General features: G+C 32.0%; 1 protein-coding gene across 4 annotated transcripts in view; it reads right to left on the minus strand.

Annotated features, from left to right (window-relative positions):
* The window catches only part of LOC110997549 (ankyrin-3), a 115,929-nt gene that overhangs the window by 15,382 nt on the left and 80,655 nt on the right, over window positions 1-19,892 (minus strand). For all 4 annotated transcript variants that reach the window (XM_045630630.1, XM_045630627.1, XM_045630628.1 and 1 more), the window contains exons 19-21: window positions 2,129-2,209; window positions 1,802-1,973; window positions 1,061-1,180 (exon numbers count right to left, since the gene is read on the minus strand). In XM_045630630.1, the coding sequence (XP_045486586.1) occupies window positions 1,061-1,180; window positions 1,802-1,973; window positions 2,129-2,209 (373 nt within the window). The remainder of the gene's footprint in view (window positions 1-1,060; window positions 1,181-1,801; window positions 1,974-2,128; window positions 2,210-19,892) is intronic.

The following is a 19,892-nucleotide window of genomic DNA, read 5'->3' on the forward strand; positions in this document are numbered from 1 at the left end:
TTAAAATCAAATTGATGTCTCCGTTTCATTGCACTTTTATTAGGACCAGTTGTGCTTTCTTCGGAAATGCAAGTGCGTAAACTACTGTCATGAAAAAGGCGGGTTTTGATTTTTTTTTACATTTAGAATTTTAAATAATTTAGCTCTAGAATTATTTTATTCTTCATGACAGTTATGCACATGAGAAATAAGAAGAAATGAGAGATGAACAATTTTAAAAGGGTATTTTGATAAATTTTCTGTTTGTTAAGAAAATCAATTACATCTTGTTGATCCACGTAATAACAGCAAGGTCAAGTCACCGACGTAACGAACAAACCTTAGCCGGGCAAACAATACGAGTCATATTACATGATGCTAGGGATGTAGATAATCTGTTTTAAAAATAACCCTGGTGTTAATATTTCATACTACCAGTCATTAATTACTACGTGGTTTAGATTTTACTTTAATGGCTGCCAACACGCTCTGTAAGAACGCAACCCTTTTTTTAATAGCTTTCGAATGATGATTGATGATTTGCAATGTTCCGAAATTTAATGAGACATGGATGCGCCCGTTTTCTCTTAAATAATCAACTAAATAAAAATAAAAACATACATGTAGTAAGCAAATCACGGCATCGGTTATATTCATTATTTATATTTATAAAGAGATTGACAGCCCTATTGTATAGCTAGCGACCTTCAAGTGTACAGATAAGATAATTTTGCGTAGGCTACATTTCCCTATTAACCCGCTGTCTACGTCGTAGCACATCTACATAATAAATGTCTATTAAATAACCTTAAACGAAAATGCCTACGCTATACTTAGAAAAGATATTTTTAGTATGCTTATTAGATTATGGACTACTTTATAGTAAATAGTAGCTTAAAACATTGTTAATGCTATTTTCCTACAAATGTTATACCCCTACATCAGGAGACGTGTTACACAATATAAGTTTAAGGTATACGTAGTCCTGCTGTTTCCCCTAAGTACATATTACTATGAGTGCAATTACGATACACTTAGTTTGCTTTTCTCGGAAGCTGTACGCAATACTGTGGCTATTTACCTGCATGTAACTCTGGTGGGTGCGGCACAGGCCGCCGGTGGGACGATAATTCTGACTCCACCACGTCGCTTCGCTTTCATGGCGCCGCCCCGAGCATCAACCACGAATGACACCAAGAAACTGAAATTCCCAAATATAGATATAATTGTCTTGTATAATAGTGTATATCACCATAGATAATCATTAAAAATTACTAAAAGCTTAAATTTGTACTGATATTTTCTTCTTTTGTATTTGGGAAGTGTAATGGGTATTTTTATTATTTTTTCATAATTTTATGATCATTGTGATTGTTAAAGATTGTAAATGTATGAAGTGGTGTACTTTAACAAATAATAACTCTTCTTCTTTCTAATTCTGCTTGAAAAAATAATGTATAATATTGAATTAATTACGGTTTTTATTAAAAAAATTATCACGGAAAACTTGGGAGAATAAATCGGTCTGAAAGAACATTACTGTATCTCATAGCTTGACGTACTTATATTACATTATCAAGTAGATATACATGTTATATAAATATTTTACATACTGCTGTATTGCATGCGCTTGCAACTCAGAAAGTTTAGTTTATACAAATTGCTTGTGCTCGTATTTCAAAACACATCATCTTAATATTGTCTGAAGCGATGTCAATGTAAAGTAACATAGTTTGATACGATACAATTTGGTTATCATTCGCCCTTTATAACTCGCCGGTTTCAGGACCAACGAACCAAATAAGAAGGAATGAAAGCTTACCCGATATCAACGGGCTGTCGTTCAATGGTAGCAACTCTGCTGTCATTGTTGCTTGGCCAGAGATGTCCATCTGTAACACTATCTTCGAGCGGCTTCGCCCGGTTCAAGGTTCCCGCTTCGCTGTTCATGTAGCGGTACTGTTGCTGCTGTTGTATTGGACACTCCACTTCACCTATAAACATAATTATATATTAGTTTCAAAGATGGAACAAATCACTGAAAAGGTTACGTTTATAGAAATTGTATGAAGGATATGTAAGAGCTTCCGGAATGTAAATTATTGGGAAAATCGACTACTTAAATATTAGTATCAATTATAAGACGCACCTCCTTCGTCTTCTGAATCGCTCATGAATGTATCTTGCATCAACTCGGGCGCAGCTACTCTATATTTTCCTTCCATACCACCTGCAACAAAGGAACATAAAACTTATAAACATAGCCTATGATTTCGGTTTGGATCTGCTTTAAGGACCTAATAAAGACCAATTATATATATTTTTGTGATTGTCACTGTCATGTAATTTCAAACATGTGGAAACGAGACAAAATTTCATTTCGCGTATATGTTTTAGTCTTAACTTTAAATCAATCCATAAATCTATTCATAGGAAGTGAATAACAGTTTATATATCGCTACTTGCATACAAATCCACACCGAAGACGATATAATAGAAAAGAGACAAGCTATCTTTTACTCTTTCGTGCATACTTGAAATTAATGCAACTAATTTGCATTGTCCTTCGAAACAGTTAAGTTCAATGGCACTCAAATAATTTTATTAAAATATTATTCAATTCAAACTTTGCTTATTAAACCATATACACCTTTAAAAAACGATTGCGGCAAAGTTTTCAATAACTTGCTATTAAAAAGAATATATACGCAATTACACTTGCGTTACAATTAATATAATGATGTAATCATTAATCATTATCAATGTCTAATTAATGTAGCGTGCTCCACGATGCAGGCCACGTGTGACTAACGAACAATTATTACGTATAAGATTGACTTACATAACAATGAGGTCATCGTGTAGGCGTTAATTGACTTAAAAAATTGACCCTTTGACACATTTTTATCAATTGTGGATGGGCAGTAAATGAACTTAGTGTGTTCATTATATCTTAAGTAGCATATTAAAAATTATCGCTTATATCGACAACAGTCACACCTATTAATGTTTCTTAACTTTCGCTTATTTAGTTTACTCGCAAGTTACGCGTTATAAGCACAAGGTTTATTTTCAAATCCTTGGTTCTAGGCTCTTGTATCGGTTTCGTGATTATTTACTAATGGGTGAGAAGACACAGATGGCCTTGTCACACGCCGTTTAGTTTTTGGGTACGCCGGTTTCCGATCGATGTTTTCTTTCTCAGCACAAGCGAGTGATAAACATATACATAGAAAGAACGGTGAAGCCAATAAGCCAATACTGATCAAATTTGAAACACATTATTAGAATCGCAATTTCCCGTTTGTTAGATGAGTTTTTAAGCCATTTCAAGAGGCGAAAGCTGAAATCCTATCGGACGTGCTTCTGCTAAAGTTTACGTAACATTGAGGGATGATTTTTCGGTGACGTCATCTGTAATTTTTATATTAAACGATGTTTTTTCTTGACCGTTAACAACATCCAACCTCTATGATCTAGGTCTACTACTTATCGCGTTGGTCATCATATTCATCCACGTTGGTCTTCATATAAATAGCATTAATTACCTATAGGACAATATACGTACAGAATAAAGTTGGATAAATTAACGCGTTAAGATAAATCAAGCTTGCGGTGAAGGAAGGCTGCGGTTGACGTTCAACGACTATAAGATCACACTATTATGAATAGTTCCTATAAATAACTGTTCGTAAAAATAAATCATTTAAAATGGATTGCCTTTTAAGGTATGAATGTGTTAATGTAGGATTACTTATAAATTAATACCATTGGTAACGTAATTATTTAGTAGAACTCAACATGGCAAGCCAGTTCGACTTTAAAAAATACGTTTTAAAAGTGCTTTGTATATTTGAAGAAGCACAGTATATATTTTTTTTAATCAAGGTGGATCGTTTACGCATCCACTAAAAGTGACAGGGATATGTGGGACGACTTAGTCCAGGTACTCTGCTACTCAAAGAACCGGGTGACCCATTAAAACCATCTTGGATAGTACAAAGAAGACCGCATGAAAGAGGTCTTTGATGTCACTTTTGCATCCTACCGAGATTTTCGTGATTATAGGCCGTCAACAAAGTATGGACGAGTGAACCATCTTCTCTCCTACGCTTCCATATCTCAAACACAGAATCAAACCAAATTAAATTATATTAGAATATTATTTGACTGGTAATACTAATTATATTATAACAACGTTTCAATAACTTAGATTGAACTAATTAAGTATCAAAGTGTACATCTGTAAATCTACTTACAATGCACAAGCGACATAATTATGTCCTCATTACGAAATAGGATGTTTATAAAGGCAGTGGTTTATCAAAGACTTCTTTGTGATATGTTTGAGAAGTTTGTTTAACAAAGTGAAGCAGGGAAAACAACTGAAAAAGCGATGTTAATTTAAGCATGGATTTGTAATTTTTTGCATTATATGATTGTGCTTTACGTACATATAAGGTCAATGTTGGATATTGTGATTTTATAAAGATGTTTTTCTTCAATAACAAAAACCTATTTGAAGAAGTTTTTATGACAAATCCAAAATTTACGCATTAAATATAAAACAGCTATTTTTTGTATAAATAACGTGACATCATAACTTCATACGTTAATGAAATTTGAGCATGGTATATTCAAAATGTATATTTGTAAAAATGCAGGTGCTATACTTATTCATACATTTTTTTTCTCATAGGATTACAAATGTTCATACAAATTGTATACGAACACAACTCATGATAGAGATTTAATTATTATCACCATAGACGGAAGCGTCTAATTTTGTATTTAAAGCTTTCAACTACCACAACAAACAAATTGGCATAAACATTAATGTAGGTGCAGTCACCCACCTATATCAGCAAGGTCGTCTTTAAAATGAATGTCAAGGAAAACGACACGTCATCTTTATTAGTCTTTTTCTATCGGAAATAAGTACGCTTTCTCATTATGTCAAAATCAAGAGGGTGGCTCCCTCTCATTTCAGACATATGACGAAGATTTTAGTAGTCATCGCTAAGGAGATGAGGTCTCAAGGACTTTAGGGAAAAAATGAAAATTATTTTTAATTATAATTATGAATAAATCGCAACTCGCAATTTGACTTGGCAATAAAAATTTATATTGATGAAGTAATTTTTAATATTAATACATTTTGTTACTCTTGAGATAAATAGTTTTAAATCTTCAGAGAAGCTTTGATTAGAGACCTTATTTTACCTTTTTTCATTAAATTCCAAGCAGGCACGCTCACACATACGAGTAGTTCGTTGCATACAAAATAATAAAAATGTTATTTATGTACAGTGCATACATTTAATGAAGCAATTTTACATACATTCAGTGTATTTACTACGCATTACAAGATATGAATCAGCGTCGAAAATAGATTGCTCTCTGCAATTGATTTGAAAAACCTTGCGATAATTTGTTATAGTTATGGGCTTTTAGCGATAACATTGGCTATTCCACATTTAAATACGTACAATGTAATAAGCCAGTTCCATAGATTCTCCTGAGTTTCTTCTCGGGAAATAGAACATAAATATGCTGTCTGTGTATATGTATGCATGTAAAATATTTAATACTAAGACCTAATGCCTAAATAGAAGTATTATAATGTTTAATGAAAACAGTTTTAAACCCAATTCTGTAAGCTGGTTGAGTTGCCAGAAATAGTTTAAACTTATTCTTTTAATCATATATTCTACACTTTATCGTAAGCATTGTTATATTTACGTTACGTTTAGTCATTGTTATTTCGGGTTGAATGAATAATTTTGGCGCAATTTCACTTATTATTTGAGGTAAAGTGGAATAAATGTGTTTAACTAATCACTTCTGTTGTTGCGTATATGATAGACAAGGGTTTTTGATTGATTTTGTTACTAGAACAAGTGTCGCCGGTTTTTTCCCGCCATTTGACGCATGCGTCTGTACGAATAATGTCTGGTATTAATACGAATAATAAATCACAAGAGTGACATTTTATATTGACCAAATTATATAAAGAATGAAAAAAGTTATTTTATTGCAATAACATAACAAGTTTAAGTTCATCTTAATACTGCATTATTAAATCCTGAAAAATATAGAATAGATATGGACGATTGAGAGTAACAATAACAGAACTATATTTTTTTGTTATCTACTGCTACTGCTATAAATTCAGCGCAGTTTCACATTTACAATTCATGATCCGTTCTCAGTGAAATGAGGTTCAAATCAGAGTAAGCGAAATTGTAAGTGTCTAAATTTGGGCGTGCTCAATCCATCATACATTCTGGCGAAAATCAGAAAAGGTATCCAAACAATTATTTCTTTAGTTCCAAAATTAAATTTTTGCATTGTTGTTAGATTGGCACAACTACTTTCATTTTGGCGCTAAGTTTGAGTTGTCTTTAGTTAGATCATAATATATAGTGTGTATTGCGAATTTTAAAATGGACAAAAACATCAAACATACATTTTTCTTAAATTTGGCATCGTCAATGGAGTTTCTATTTAATTTCTTAGGGACAAACAATCAAGAAGAGATAGCAATGGTACTTGATGATTTTTCGCGTTCTACGAACAATTGTGGTTTTTAAACGTAACTTATATTAAAATTAAGGGTTAGATTTAGGATTTTGTTTATTTACAGGTATGGTTAAGATACAATAATCCAGGTTAAAAAACGAACGCAAAGTTTTTAACTAATAAAACCCACATGTCTCGCACCAAATTTGTGCTCAATGTTATATGATAACCTGAATTCCCTCAATTTTAAATGGTTATTACATTTTCAACAAACACCCACATAATGGCTGACATCACCATTGCAGATACCTTGCATTTTCATCCTTTGAAATATCCATAATTGCATACATTAAATGTGTTGGTTAAAATATAGAAAAACAAGAATATTTTGTTTTAAATGTTGTGTCATAAGTACTGACAGACTATTAAACGCCAGTGATACATAGTTAACAGCTACCTTAAGAAGTCCAGCTGATAGCAATAGCTAAGAATGAAGGAACATACTAGAGAGTTTTTTAGTAGTGTGAGAGGTCATGGGCTCGAAGCTCCCAGATACTCACTCAGTCACAAAGAGCAAATGATAGAATTAATAACTGAAGTAGTTGGCAAAACAAGTGCCAGCAACACATGTTAATACATAAACTAGCAATTAATCATTCCGGATACAGCCTTCAGAAACAAAACAATAACTGTGTATGAGCTATTCCATGTTGAACAACGCTTGTCTAAAAGTCTTAATTAATATATCCTTTAACCCAAATAGACCCATTAGCTCACCTCGACTTCAATTTACGCATATCTCTTATCAATGGCTCATATCACGAACGGATTTATTGCCTTCGATTGACCTAAGGTTTTTTCAGATACTATATTTGGAATGAGCAGATTTACAGTTTCGATTGTGCTTAAATTTAAAAACCTATTTGATATGAAGCTCAGAGATTTTAGAATTTTAGTAATAATTAATTATGCAAATATTTTTTGAAGTGAAACTTCTCTAGGCGCAAAGGATAAAATTATTACGGATTAAACGCAATAATAATAATATTAGCGTCATGAAGATATGTATCGTATTTATCGAAGAAAAGGGATTGAGAAGCGATTGAGATCGTTTAAGAGTGAGAAAGGGCGAACGTAGCATGAAGCAAATAGCCATGGAGTGAGAGTAAGCAAGCAAGTGAGAAATTTTGAGAGAGTGAGAGTTAGACAGAGCGAACGTCGCATCATGCACAGACCATGGAGCGAGAATGTGGGAGAGAGATATAGTGAGTGAGAGACAGAGAGAGTAAGGGAGATTGAGAAAAAATACACGCTATTGGTTGATATATTCGTTTAGTAGTTACATATTAAAACTTAATATGGCAATTCTGTTGCATAACGTGTTGTGTAGTGAACGCAGAATTTTTATTTATTTATATTATCATTAGCGATCATAAACTGGGACATGATCATCTATTAGGATATTTACCTTAGTAATAATTAATTTACAAAGAAGTTTTACTTCTGACATATGTACGTTGTACGCACGCAATTTTTATTTAGTGTTAATTAAGAATTAGCTTAAAGGTCCTATTACCGGGAAAACAATAATCATTTAAGTTTGGTAGGCAAAATAAAGTTGGTCACTGTTCAACACTGATTTAAAAATTGCAACCAAACAGTTTTCATACAGAAAATGAAATGGAATCAAAGTTTGACATAAACAAACATTGATTTAGACAATAACAATGATCTTATCACTCTCTATTTTGTAAATAGAATGTTAACATTCACATCTGGCAGGTGACAGGCTTGCATATAATCACGTACTATTCCATGCATACGTCATTTTCGTTGTTATTTTGCCCTTGAAATGTGCATACTTGTATTAATTTTATGTATTCACATATGTATTTAGCCAAGCGTGAAGTTCCCACAACGTATTTCCGGTGCTTTTCGTTAGGCATATCAGCAAAATAAAAAAAAAGTTACGGGTATCAAAGACCACCTGACTATAGATAAATTCAAACATGAATAATATTGTACAATCTTCACAAAAATGGTACGAGAACATATCCCTCTTATGGAAGAGATGTAATAAGAAAAAGGCATTCTCGCCTTTCTCACTTCCAAGTTACCTTCATAACATGTCGTGAGTTTATGTTAATTAGTTTCTATGCTAACTTAACTAGTTAAATTTATATTAAGCATTCAATACTAGTAATACTATTGACACAAAGTAAACATTACGGTAGGCAAGGTTAAGCATTTAGCCTTTGGTTGTCAAGTTTATACGATTTGTTATGAATTGCTTCCGATATTAGATCATATAATGCTTTAACGCTATCATTTGTTCTCATTTAGTACAATCTGACGATTCTATTGACGATTGATAATGTTATTAAAAACATGTAAAACGGATTAAAAGGAACTCTATAGAAAAGAAAGTCTCTACAAATATATTAAGAGATGCGCCGGACAGAAACCGGTGGATGTAGATAGTTCGCTTCAGATGTTTCCGTGCTGAAGATAGAAAACACGCGAAACGACGCGATAGTATTATAAAAAAATTAAGTTGCCTTTTTAATCAAGAGAAGTGTCTTTTATTTTAACTCAACTCAAAATATCTTTATTCATATAGGTAAACAAGTACACTTATGAACGTCAAAAAAATAAATAAATTGTAAAGTTACATTTACTTCCAGTTCGCAAGTCAAGGGTGTAGAGCGGGCAAGAAGAACTGGCAAGAAACTGTCCGCCACTCTTTTTAATCGCTAAGTTTTTAAGTTTTTAAAAGTGTATACAAGGCTTAAGCGTTTCACAATCAAATATAAATTAACGTGTATAATTCTAAAAAATCTTTACCAATTTAATAGATGCATTCTTATACAAGTTCAAAATTGTTCGTCAGACTTACAATAAATCTTATTAGGCAAATAGTTTTAATAAGATCATGATATTATTAAATTATAATATGATTAGTGAATACCTATCCACTCATTCGTGACACGGTATGCAGTTTACTTGTTCAATTACCTAACATTAATAAGCTGATTTAAGATCTTAAAATAATTACATTATACAAAAGCCACTTAGATAAATCTAAGTAATATAAAGGGAACATTTTTTTACCTTAATATTTCATTGGTTCATATATATCTGTTAAGACTCGTGTCAGAGGCAAGGCAAGTTGAGGTCCAAGGCGAAAAGTGTATTTTAAGATTTTTATAATAATTATCAGGCATTATCCTGCATTAGACTTGATAGAAGCTAGTCCACTCTAAAATAGTATACTTCACGGCTCAGTGGTATTGGCAAGTCTTTTGATGCTCCCAAAAATCATTGGTTCGCTGTTTACAGGATAATCGAGAGTAAGAAATCAGTATGTTCAGGTTGGTGCGTTACCGACGACGTAATAATTACTTAGGCATTATTATTAGGGTTGATTATATAGGCAGTCTCTTAAAGATTTTGTTAACGAATCAGTAAAGCTCAGAAAACAATTGTATACCAACTTTGTAGACGGAGTACACAAAATAAGTAAACTTTTATGAACACTCTTAGATCATAGCCTAAAAGTGGCCTACATACAAAAACGACTATTTCTGGGTTAATAATGAAACGATTTTTGTAACGGAAGTATTTCCTTTTTCCCACACACTTTTGACAACACTATTCATATAAATCCCTATGGGTTTTCCTCGATAGATTTATTACATCCAATATAAAAGAAATAGGAAACTTAACTTAGCTACGCCTATACATATAAGAGGAGTATTTCAATTGTTGGTTATTTGAACAATCTCTTACAATAGGTATATAGATAGGTATTCAATGCCTACCATCCAACAATGATTTATTTTTTATCGCGAATTAAGTCCAAGCCACGAAATAAATAAACCGCGGTAGATAGAGTGGAGTTTAAAAATTAAATCCAAGTATGTAATCCATTTTAATACTCTATAATAGATATATTTCGTTGCCCGGGAAATAAGGATTGTTTTGGCAGGCCTAGAAACTTATCACTTTGTTTTCCTAATTAAAATGATTTGTTAGACGCTAATATAAACAAAATACACAATATCAATATTTGGAATAGTGTAAACACAATTAGGATTTTTTTTAAATCATTTTTTCAAGTAATCTTAACTTTATCGATCGATCTTTAGATAACGCGAATCTAATACTTTATAAGACCCAAGTGATTCTTGATCGGAGGTCAGGTGCCCAAAGGCCGTATTTATTGACACAAGACAACGATGTTATTGTATGGGGAATGATCTCATACCTAGTATGTATGTAAATTGATACTAAATTGCGCATCTTATCTACGGATCTTCATTGATTAATACATAGTCATTACGAGTCCAGATAATAATATTATTATAATATTATATAATAATAAAAAATTAAGTATGGACACTTAGTCTTACTATTTTTCAGTCATTTGACAAATAAGAGAGATGGTTTGCGTAATCCATATATATCTATGTATTAATTGAATTTTACACACATTTGTATTAAGTTCACTTACATTTTTTTTTGTTCATTTCATTATTAAAATGATACATTGTAATTAATTATTAACAAGTGATATTTATCTAATTTCGCAACAGGTTAATCTGTAAACGGAAGTAAGTCAAATTTCATGTGTATGTTTATTTTGGGTCGTCATAATCTCTATAATGAATTCGGGAACACGGAGTGATTTAGCAGACGAATTCTCTTGGGATATTTCATAATTTTTATCATGTATTCGTTATTTAAATAACTTGATTTTTATTATTATTCTAAAATGCTTTGATAGGAAAACTAACCAAAAGCATCAAAATCTTATTAACTATCGATCTTGTACTTGTACAGTAGTGTATGTGTTTAGCAGTTTTAAGTCAGCTGTGAAACGAATCAACCCACAGTGTTTTTGTCCACAAATCTTTGTTCTCCGTCAGGTCACAGTGACCAAAAGCGGTAATGATGATGCAAATCAAACATAGCTGACCTTGACTTGCGTGCGTCACTTATCGTTATACCGCGGTATTACGAAACCGAACGCTATTCGGGACATAAACAAGGGATGTAGGTCGATGTTCGGGATAAACTTTTATATAAAAACATGCAATGGGATGGTATAAGACTATTTTGGTTTCGTCACGACTGGGATGGTATTATTATTACAAAATAATATAATTATATATCAAAATATGTTACATTATAAAACCGCTGTGGTTTGTATTAATTGTAACCATAGCAGTCTTGTTTAGGAGCGCGACAAATGCATGCAAAAGTAGTTACATATTATATACCTATATACAGTCTATATGCAGTAGTAAATTTCACATTAAAAATATTTAATGAAAATATTTTTTTATTCAATAAATAGTCATCGTTATCTGGCAAAAAAAATCGTAATATTTTATTTTATCATTATTTAGTTCCTATCACAATCTGTTCTTTTCTGCTTATTACTTTTACAAAATAATGTCGATGTTTCACATCTGCCAGGCGTCCCGTGACGGCTCACATTTTTTCTATTGAATTACATTTAGGAAAATATTTTGACTATATTTAATTAAGACTTCAACGTCACTATTTAACGCTTATGACATGGAGGTGCTGCGCTCCATTCCCGGTGAAACAATCATTGTTTTAGGCTAGACTGAAACTGCTGCTATCGTAGCTTCAAACAAAACAGCACATGGTTTATGATTATTTGTACATACACATTGTAATTAAAACATTAAACATTATATTGTAATAAGTTTTACACGATGTCGTGCCATATATGAATTATTTAATATGGAATATTGAATTTAGTTGTGTTCTCTAAAGAAAATGAAAAATAGAACTCAATTTAATTTAGAAGAAGAAATCTATCCAGAATGCTAGCAAAGAATTCTTTTAAGGCAGGTGTAATCGCTTTAAAGGTATGCACACGTTATAGGTCAATAGAACATTCTTGGTTTTATGAACCTCTCCAGCAAATTATTATTTTGATGAAAAATAATGAATGGTTATCTAATATCCTACATTACGTTAGTTTTTCGGCGAAGTCACCAAAAATCCTGTATCAAAATAATCTCTTTATGGCATTACTACAAAAGGGAAAACGGGGCACGTGCACTGAAGATACTTCCAGTAATGAAGTGTCAGCATAGAACAAAGTTTGATTGATCTATATTCTATAGCAGCGAAAACACGTGTAAACACAAAAGGAGCAATTAAAATTTAATTTGTAAATACCTTTTTGATTGAAAGTATAATTAAGGCCAGGTTAACATTTTTGTTGTTTTAAATATCGTTAATTAATTTGATCTTACGTTCCAATAAAATAGCATTATTTTGAAAATAAAACTGATTTAAAATTATTTATTACATAATACCTATTTATTTTTTATTTTGAAGCTTTTGATTTAGTCAGTTAATATACAGTAGATAGTGTGCAATGATATACATATTATAGAATAATTAAAATTTCTGGAGTAAATATTAACTTCAATCATCTCTCCCACATCAAATTTCAATCTCAATAAATCCAGTATAATGTTGAGTGCTTTATAATAATCATTGAAATAAAGTACACAAACGGACTAATTTCCTTGTGAACAAAAAGCGTGTTCCGCTAACGGGAACCTGAACATAATGGAACTTCATTTCCGATGACACTATCGCGTGTACAGAAAGCCTACAAAATAATATTACCATCATCGGGCGACTTGAAGCACTGCAAACACGACACTTTTTTCTTTTTTTTCTTTCCCTCATCCTTTTTATGTTTCCCGTTCAAATCATTCACTGCGTCGCCTTTTGTTTTTTTACTATTCCTTTTCACAACACCCATTTTGTTTTGAGAGAAAAAGCGCGGGATGTTTTCCGCGGCAAAGGCGCGTGATTCGGACGTACGTTCGGATACTAGTGCCGGACTAGCGTTGGCTGAAGGATGCCAACAATGATGTATGTACTATGAGGCGCGGCGCGTGAGCTCACTACACCAAAGCGGGACGCCAGTTTGGGAATGAAGGCCATACCACGGATTAATATTCCGTCAGTAACTACTTCCTAAATATAATGTTAATTTCTCCTAATTATTATTTCGGGAAGTTGTTCTGTGAAATTATGTACACAGTTATATGTGATGCTGTCTTGGGAAGGAGTTGGATGCTTTTATGGGTCACCCTTTATCCATATACGCGTTTAATATATTCGCACTTTGAATTTGTTCGTTTATATGTATGAAGTTTTCTTAGCAATATTGTAGATAACAAAACTGACTACTGTATTTTGTACGTCACACTCAACACTAGTCATGTGTATGTTAAATGAAAATCAATAAACCCATATCTGATAGGGACAGTAGCAAAACGGTTATTAAAATATTTAAGTAACGCAGATACATATTAGTCCATTTATATTTGAAGTGGTTCCGAAGCTATATCTGGATGATCGATATACTTTGTAACATGCGTACATTTCTTTATGTTACTTGACCAAGAGCCGTCTAACAGTTAATGGAATTGGAATTTTTAATAATGTGATGAATTCGCGTTTATATCTATTAAATGTTTTTAATGTTCGCGGGTAGATTAAAGGCGAATTAGAGATACATACACATATCGCATTTCTTTGATAAACAGTGGCGCAACCTTTTTAGGTGTGGACATCAGATTTCTCTATCTATGATCTAATAGGTAATCCTAGTAGGTAGTAAAAGCCTCCTGTTCCTGACACACGCCGTCGAGTTTTTGTTTCTAAGACAAGCCGGTTTCCTAACGATGTTTTCCTTCTCCGTTCGAGTGAATGTTAAATGCGCACATAGACAGAAAGTCCATGGTGCACAGCTGGGGCTCGAACCTACGACCTCATGGATGACAGTCGCACTCTATGGTCACTATGCCAACACTGCACCGCGTAATATATACCAAATTATCACAATAATTTATGTTTACATTTGTATTACTTTGTGTGTCAACTTGTTACTGGTTAGAGCCACTTTAGACCCAGGTTAATCTAAGTGGTAAGTGTATGATTACGTAATTAAGTGTTTTTACACACAACAAAATATAATTTCTAAATCAACTTTTATTAGCGTACTAGATTCATAAAAATATTTTTTTACATATGCTTGACGAAGCTACTGAAGTATCATTTATTTTATACATATACTGTTTGTTTACGGGACATCACACGCATAACTTGACAACTTGTGCGGCAAAGGGTCTCTCCACTAATTCAGGTTACGAACGTGTCTACGCGTAACATAAGTGGCAAGTTGCAAGAGAATATTTTTTCATAGATTTCTTTAAATACATTTCCATATACTCGACAGAAAAACTTTGGTGTTCTTTTTTTGAATTTGGTAAATTGAATTTCGAATTATAATAATGGAATAAAATCAATTGTTTGAAGTCAAGAACAAGTTCTATGAAACTTTCGATCATGTGATAAACTGTGATAGCAAAAGTTTAATTTGGAACACATTATCACTATCGATTCAAGGACGTTCCAATGTATTACGGGAATAAAAGTCAAGGGAAAGCGTGACTTTGGTTCATTTATCTTCGACTCTATTATGTATAGATAACAATTGTAGGTATCATGTAGGGCAAACATATATAAAATAAAACAGTAAATTTTTTGTTATAAATAAAAAAATATATGCAAAGAAATGATTTCTTTAATATGATGTGAAAATTAACAAGAAGTCTTGAAGTACCTATTCAGTTAATTTGTGAGATAGAGAATGTCCCTGGACACGATGGCAGGGGAGTAGAGTACATAATAATAAAAAAAGTACATATTCAGAGATATTCACTTAATAATTTCAAAATTTGCATTACTTATTAAAACATTTTTATAAACACATACTGTGTTTGTCTGCCCGGTTTGTACATATTTGTTTAATAATTTTTGTATGTATAATGTAAGATTGTGCTATTTCATGACAACAATTAAAGTTATTAGCAAATTTGAAAAGGAATTAAAATACATATTATATGGAGCGTTGCCATTAAGTAAACATTTTGTAAAGATTTTAATTTCAGAAATTAAGACGTAAAGACAAAGGTACCGAGATAAGACAAATCTTTGTTCTTAATTACTGAATTGATTTGTCATAATCTGTTTTGACAAACAATGATAGAAGGAAACTTTTATGTGTTGTATGTATTTATTATACTTGCTCTGTATTATATTTTGTGGCATTAGGTTTTAATATGTATTCTTTGATTTTTCTTCCTTCATATGCGTAAAGTATAAGTATATTTAATTTATTTGTTGGCCCTGGTTCAAAAATATCCTTTGAATGACTACCTAATGCGAGACTTCCGTCTAGACAGGATAATCTGCCAAATTATAATATTATACAAGTCTATTCTGTAAATAAAACACAAAAACTAATGTATTACGAACGATGTATTCTTGCGACAGTAGGTAATTTAAAAAGTAATTATATCGTACAGAACAAGCTACTTAAACGAAGTCTAATGTTCACTTGCAACGTTTTTCCTTTTCTTTGTTCTCCTTGTAAATATTATTATAGTTTTTTTAATTAATTTAATTTAGATATTGATTTTTATAGAATAGGGGGCAAACGGGCAGGAGGCTTATCTGAAGTTAAGTGATATGCAATGGGCACTTACAATGGGAGAGGGCTGGCGATTGCGTGGCCGACCTTATTGTCGAATTATTGTGTGCTTAGAGTTGTGGTTTGAAATATATTCGAACTAGCGACCCGCCCCGGCTTCGCACGGGTGCAATGCTGATACTAAATACACTACAGAAAATCTGTGAACGTTGTATATAAAAATGTGGGTTATCCATAAGAGATAGACATATACCATCAGGGACTTTTCTGTAGACCTTTTTAATGTGTACAATACTTGCATTATTTTGATAAAACTCGTAGGATTCAGCCTGCGTTTGCAATGAAAGCGGAAAAAATGTAATTATTTACGACATCACATTAGAAACCTTCCTCTTGAATCACTCTATCTATTAAAAAAAACCGCATCAAAATCCGTTGCGTAGTTTCAAAGATTTAAGCATACAAAGGGACATAGGGACAGACAAAGCGACTTTGTTTTATAATATGTAGTGATGTCTTCAATAATAATATTATATCCTCAACAAAAACAATTACAATAGTCTTGCAACATACACTTTAATATTTAAAAAAAGTTATAAATATTGAAACCATTGACTTGTGGGTCACAAGTAACCCTTTTAGTTGCAATAGACCTAAATTTCTCAAAGCATGACACGCAAGTCATCTTGTAGAAATCACTCTTACAGGGGTCAGGCGCTCATGTCCGCGACCTAGATGAACACGAAGGCTAAGCAATAATGCGGACGTTATGAGGTTTCCGACTTTAAAATAGCATCAACGCTATTAAAACTACTTACACCGTTTATAAGCAGATTTGGACTTTATTAACATATGCTGCGTTGATGTAACGTTGTGATCTTATTACGGTCGATTTTAACAAGTAAATCACAAGGGCAGTGAAAAACGCACAGGCTCCATCAATATAATATTTTGTATTAATCAAAACAATCAAGAGTATCAAGTTCATCTCAGGTTTCTGTAGTTTCGTGATCAATTAATTCTGTGCCTTCTCCGAGACACGTCATCTTTTGGATCTTAGGTCCTTCAAGGAATGCTTACCAAATCTTAAAGATCCACTGCCATTGACAGTGTCCATGGACGGTATCATTAAAATCAGGTGAGGCTTCCACCCGTTCTAGAAAAATCTCTAAAGTAAATGAATTAATAGATAATATAAAAAATTATAAAAATATTTAAAAATCTGGTGTTGCACTATATAATAACTTTTTAAATTACCTTCACAAAAAGAATACAACCTTCGCAATACAATAGTTTTTTGTGTTTTATTTACAGAAAAGACTTGTATAATATTATAATTTAGCAGATTATACTGTCCAAACGGAAGCCTCGTATTAGGTATATTAGTCATTCAAATGATATTTTTTTGAAAAAAGGTTGAAGAAATATCAAACTTATTATATAATTTGCCACAAAATAGAAATGACAAGAAAATAAACCATATTGAATGTTTTCTTCCATCTTAATTAATAAAAACGTTAAGTAATATCAAATATTTTTCTAATTAGACAATGTATTTGTTATTGCGTCTCTATTTTAGAATCGTTCAAATCTTCACATAACGTTTACAAAGTATTTCAAGCACTACTAAGGCCATCTCGAAAGCTAAGTTAAATAAGGAGTAACAAGTACATAACTGCCACAAGTTCCAAGTAAGCATAAGTATGCATATCAGTTACGGCACGGCGACTTACCATAATAGTTTGAAGGCGGGTCTAAGAAAGTCTGACATGTCTAAAATTATAACTTATTTATTGCATGATTGCATCACAGGACGCATGGAATTTTCTATTTATTTATTTATATACAAAAGCTTGCCAACTCTTGGCTCACTGGTATATAAGAAATTAAAACACAATATTTGATAACACGTACATATAGGCATAACAAACACGAAAAGTAAAAAAATACGAGTAATTTATTTCAAAGTGTTAGGAAGCAACTGTGGACATCCAGACCTAGCTCGTTTATCAGAAATCTGGATATCGGTGAATTTTGACCAAAATAAATTCTTAGAAAGGAGAGATAAGTGAGATGATGGCAGGATCTAGAGAGTACATGAAATTTAAATTTGGTTACAAAGCAGTGAACCTGATTCTTAAATATCTTAAATCCAAACAATTTATAAATTATTTATTTACCATTCTCCAATATTATAGCAACATATTATTTAAAGTATATAAACAAAGTCAGACTAAAATTATGATTTCTTAATTCTTCATTTAGTTATTCAAATCACAACAAATTTAAAAATAGAATGTTAGAAATTTCCAAGCAAGCGCCATCTATGCAAACAAACACGTACTACTTCCATAGTCAATTCGCCGATGTAGGTTCCATCATTTGCCACAGATGGCGCTTAAACATCTTATGATTGTTCCATTGGTTCATTCATATCGACATTAAAACTCATCGCTTAGTAAACAAATATAATACAATATATTCATTGCCCCTTACTTAAAACCACAAAGATATCCTTACTGCGGTTTCAATATGGCAAGACACATCCTCTTGCTACAGAAAGGCTTCCTTTAGAATAGTCAACCATGTACAAACAAGTGTTTCATTAAAAACAACAACAAATTGTTTTAAGATTTTAAAGAAATTGCGTTTTTTTTCACTATACACTAAAATATTACGAAAATCCAAATCTCATAGCCACTTTTGCATCAAGAATGCAATGCAAATAAGATTAGCTACGCCATTAATGGTAAATTAGCTTAGGTATTTACTATTTCAAATGTTCCTGCTCTTATCTCAGTATGCACTCTGTATGTGAACTAGAATTTACTATTAAATAATTTTCATCTAATTTTATTCTAGAAGTATAAACACATAACACGATTGTTTTATACCTAATCGTTTTAATATTAAAACTAATTCATGTATTATATTATTAAGGCTTGGGAACTGATTACATTAGTTCCCAGGACGCCTTAATAATACATGAAATTACTTTTCCCAACTAATATAGAATATATAACTGTTATGAACTATGTAATAAATAATAAACATACTCTATGATTCAAGAGTTATCAATCAAACGTGCCTTTGAAAACTAAACATACCTACACATGTATATATACATTAAAATAAGCATAATATGTTAAGTAGAATACGTTTACAACATTCCAACCATCTTTAAAATAAGTATTCATCTAAATAGTGCTAAACTATTACTCAAAGTAGTATATTAATATGAATACTTTAATTCACTGCTAAAAAGAGATATGATTCAGAGTAATTTGGGCGAGACTAAATCCTAAATTCATAACATAAATGATTTTTGTTTACCTACACATTAAAAATAAAAATTCCTTTAGACTATAAACGCGTATTTATTGCATTATTTTAAGTACTCTTCAGCAATTGTGGTCAACAAGCAAACCTATGCAATAGTTTATTTCAATCGGTTTTTAAAATATTTTTTTATACAGGATTACTAGTAATTCGATACATTTCCATAAAGAGGTGGTTCGGGCAACTATTTGAGATAATATTAATCCCATAATGCGAGTGAAAAATTTAGAGTTATCACGTTGTGTTAGCTTTAGCTCCAAGTAAAAAATGCAACATCAGAATCTTAAAAATCAGTCATTTACTAATAAACTGTATATTACGTGTTTAGTTTATATAAAAGAATATATATAGATCAAATCAGACTGTTTTTAAACCCCGACGCAAACAATTGTTGTTACCTGTGGCGTAGTAACTTCTACACTAGACCGAGCGACCGAGTTTTCTTTCGAAAAATTCTTTCGAGATGATTCTTGTCTACAATTTATGAAGATCG

The sequence above is a fragment of the Pieris rapae genome, chromosome 13 (assembly GCF_905147795.1).
Source record: "Pieris rapae chromosome 13, ilPieRapa1.1, whole genome shotgun sequence".
NCBI classification, from domain to species: Eukaryota; Metazoa; Arthropoda; class Insecta; order Lepidoptera; family Pieridae; genus Pieris; species Pieris rapae.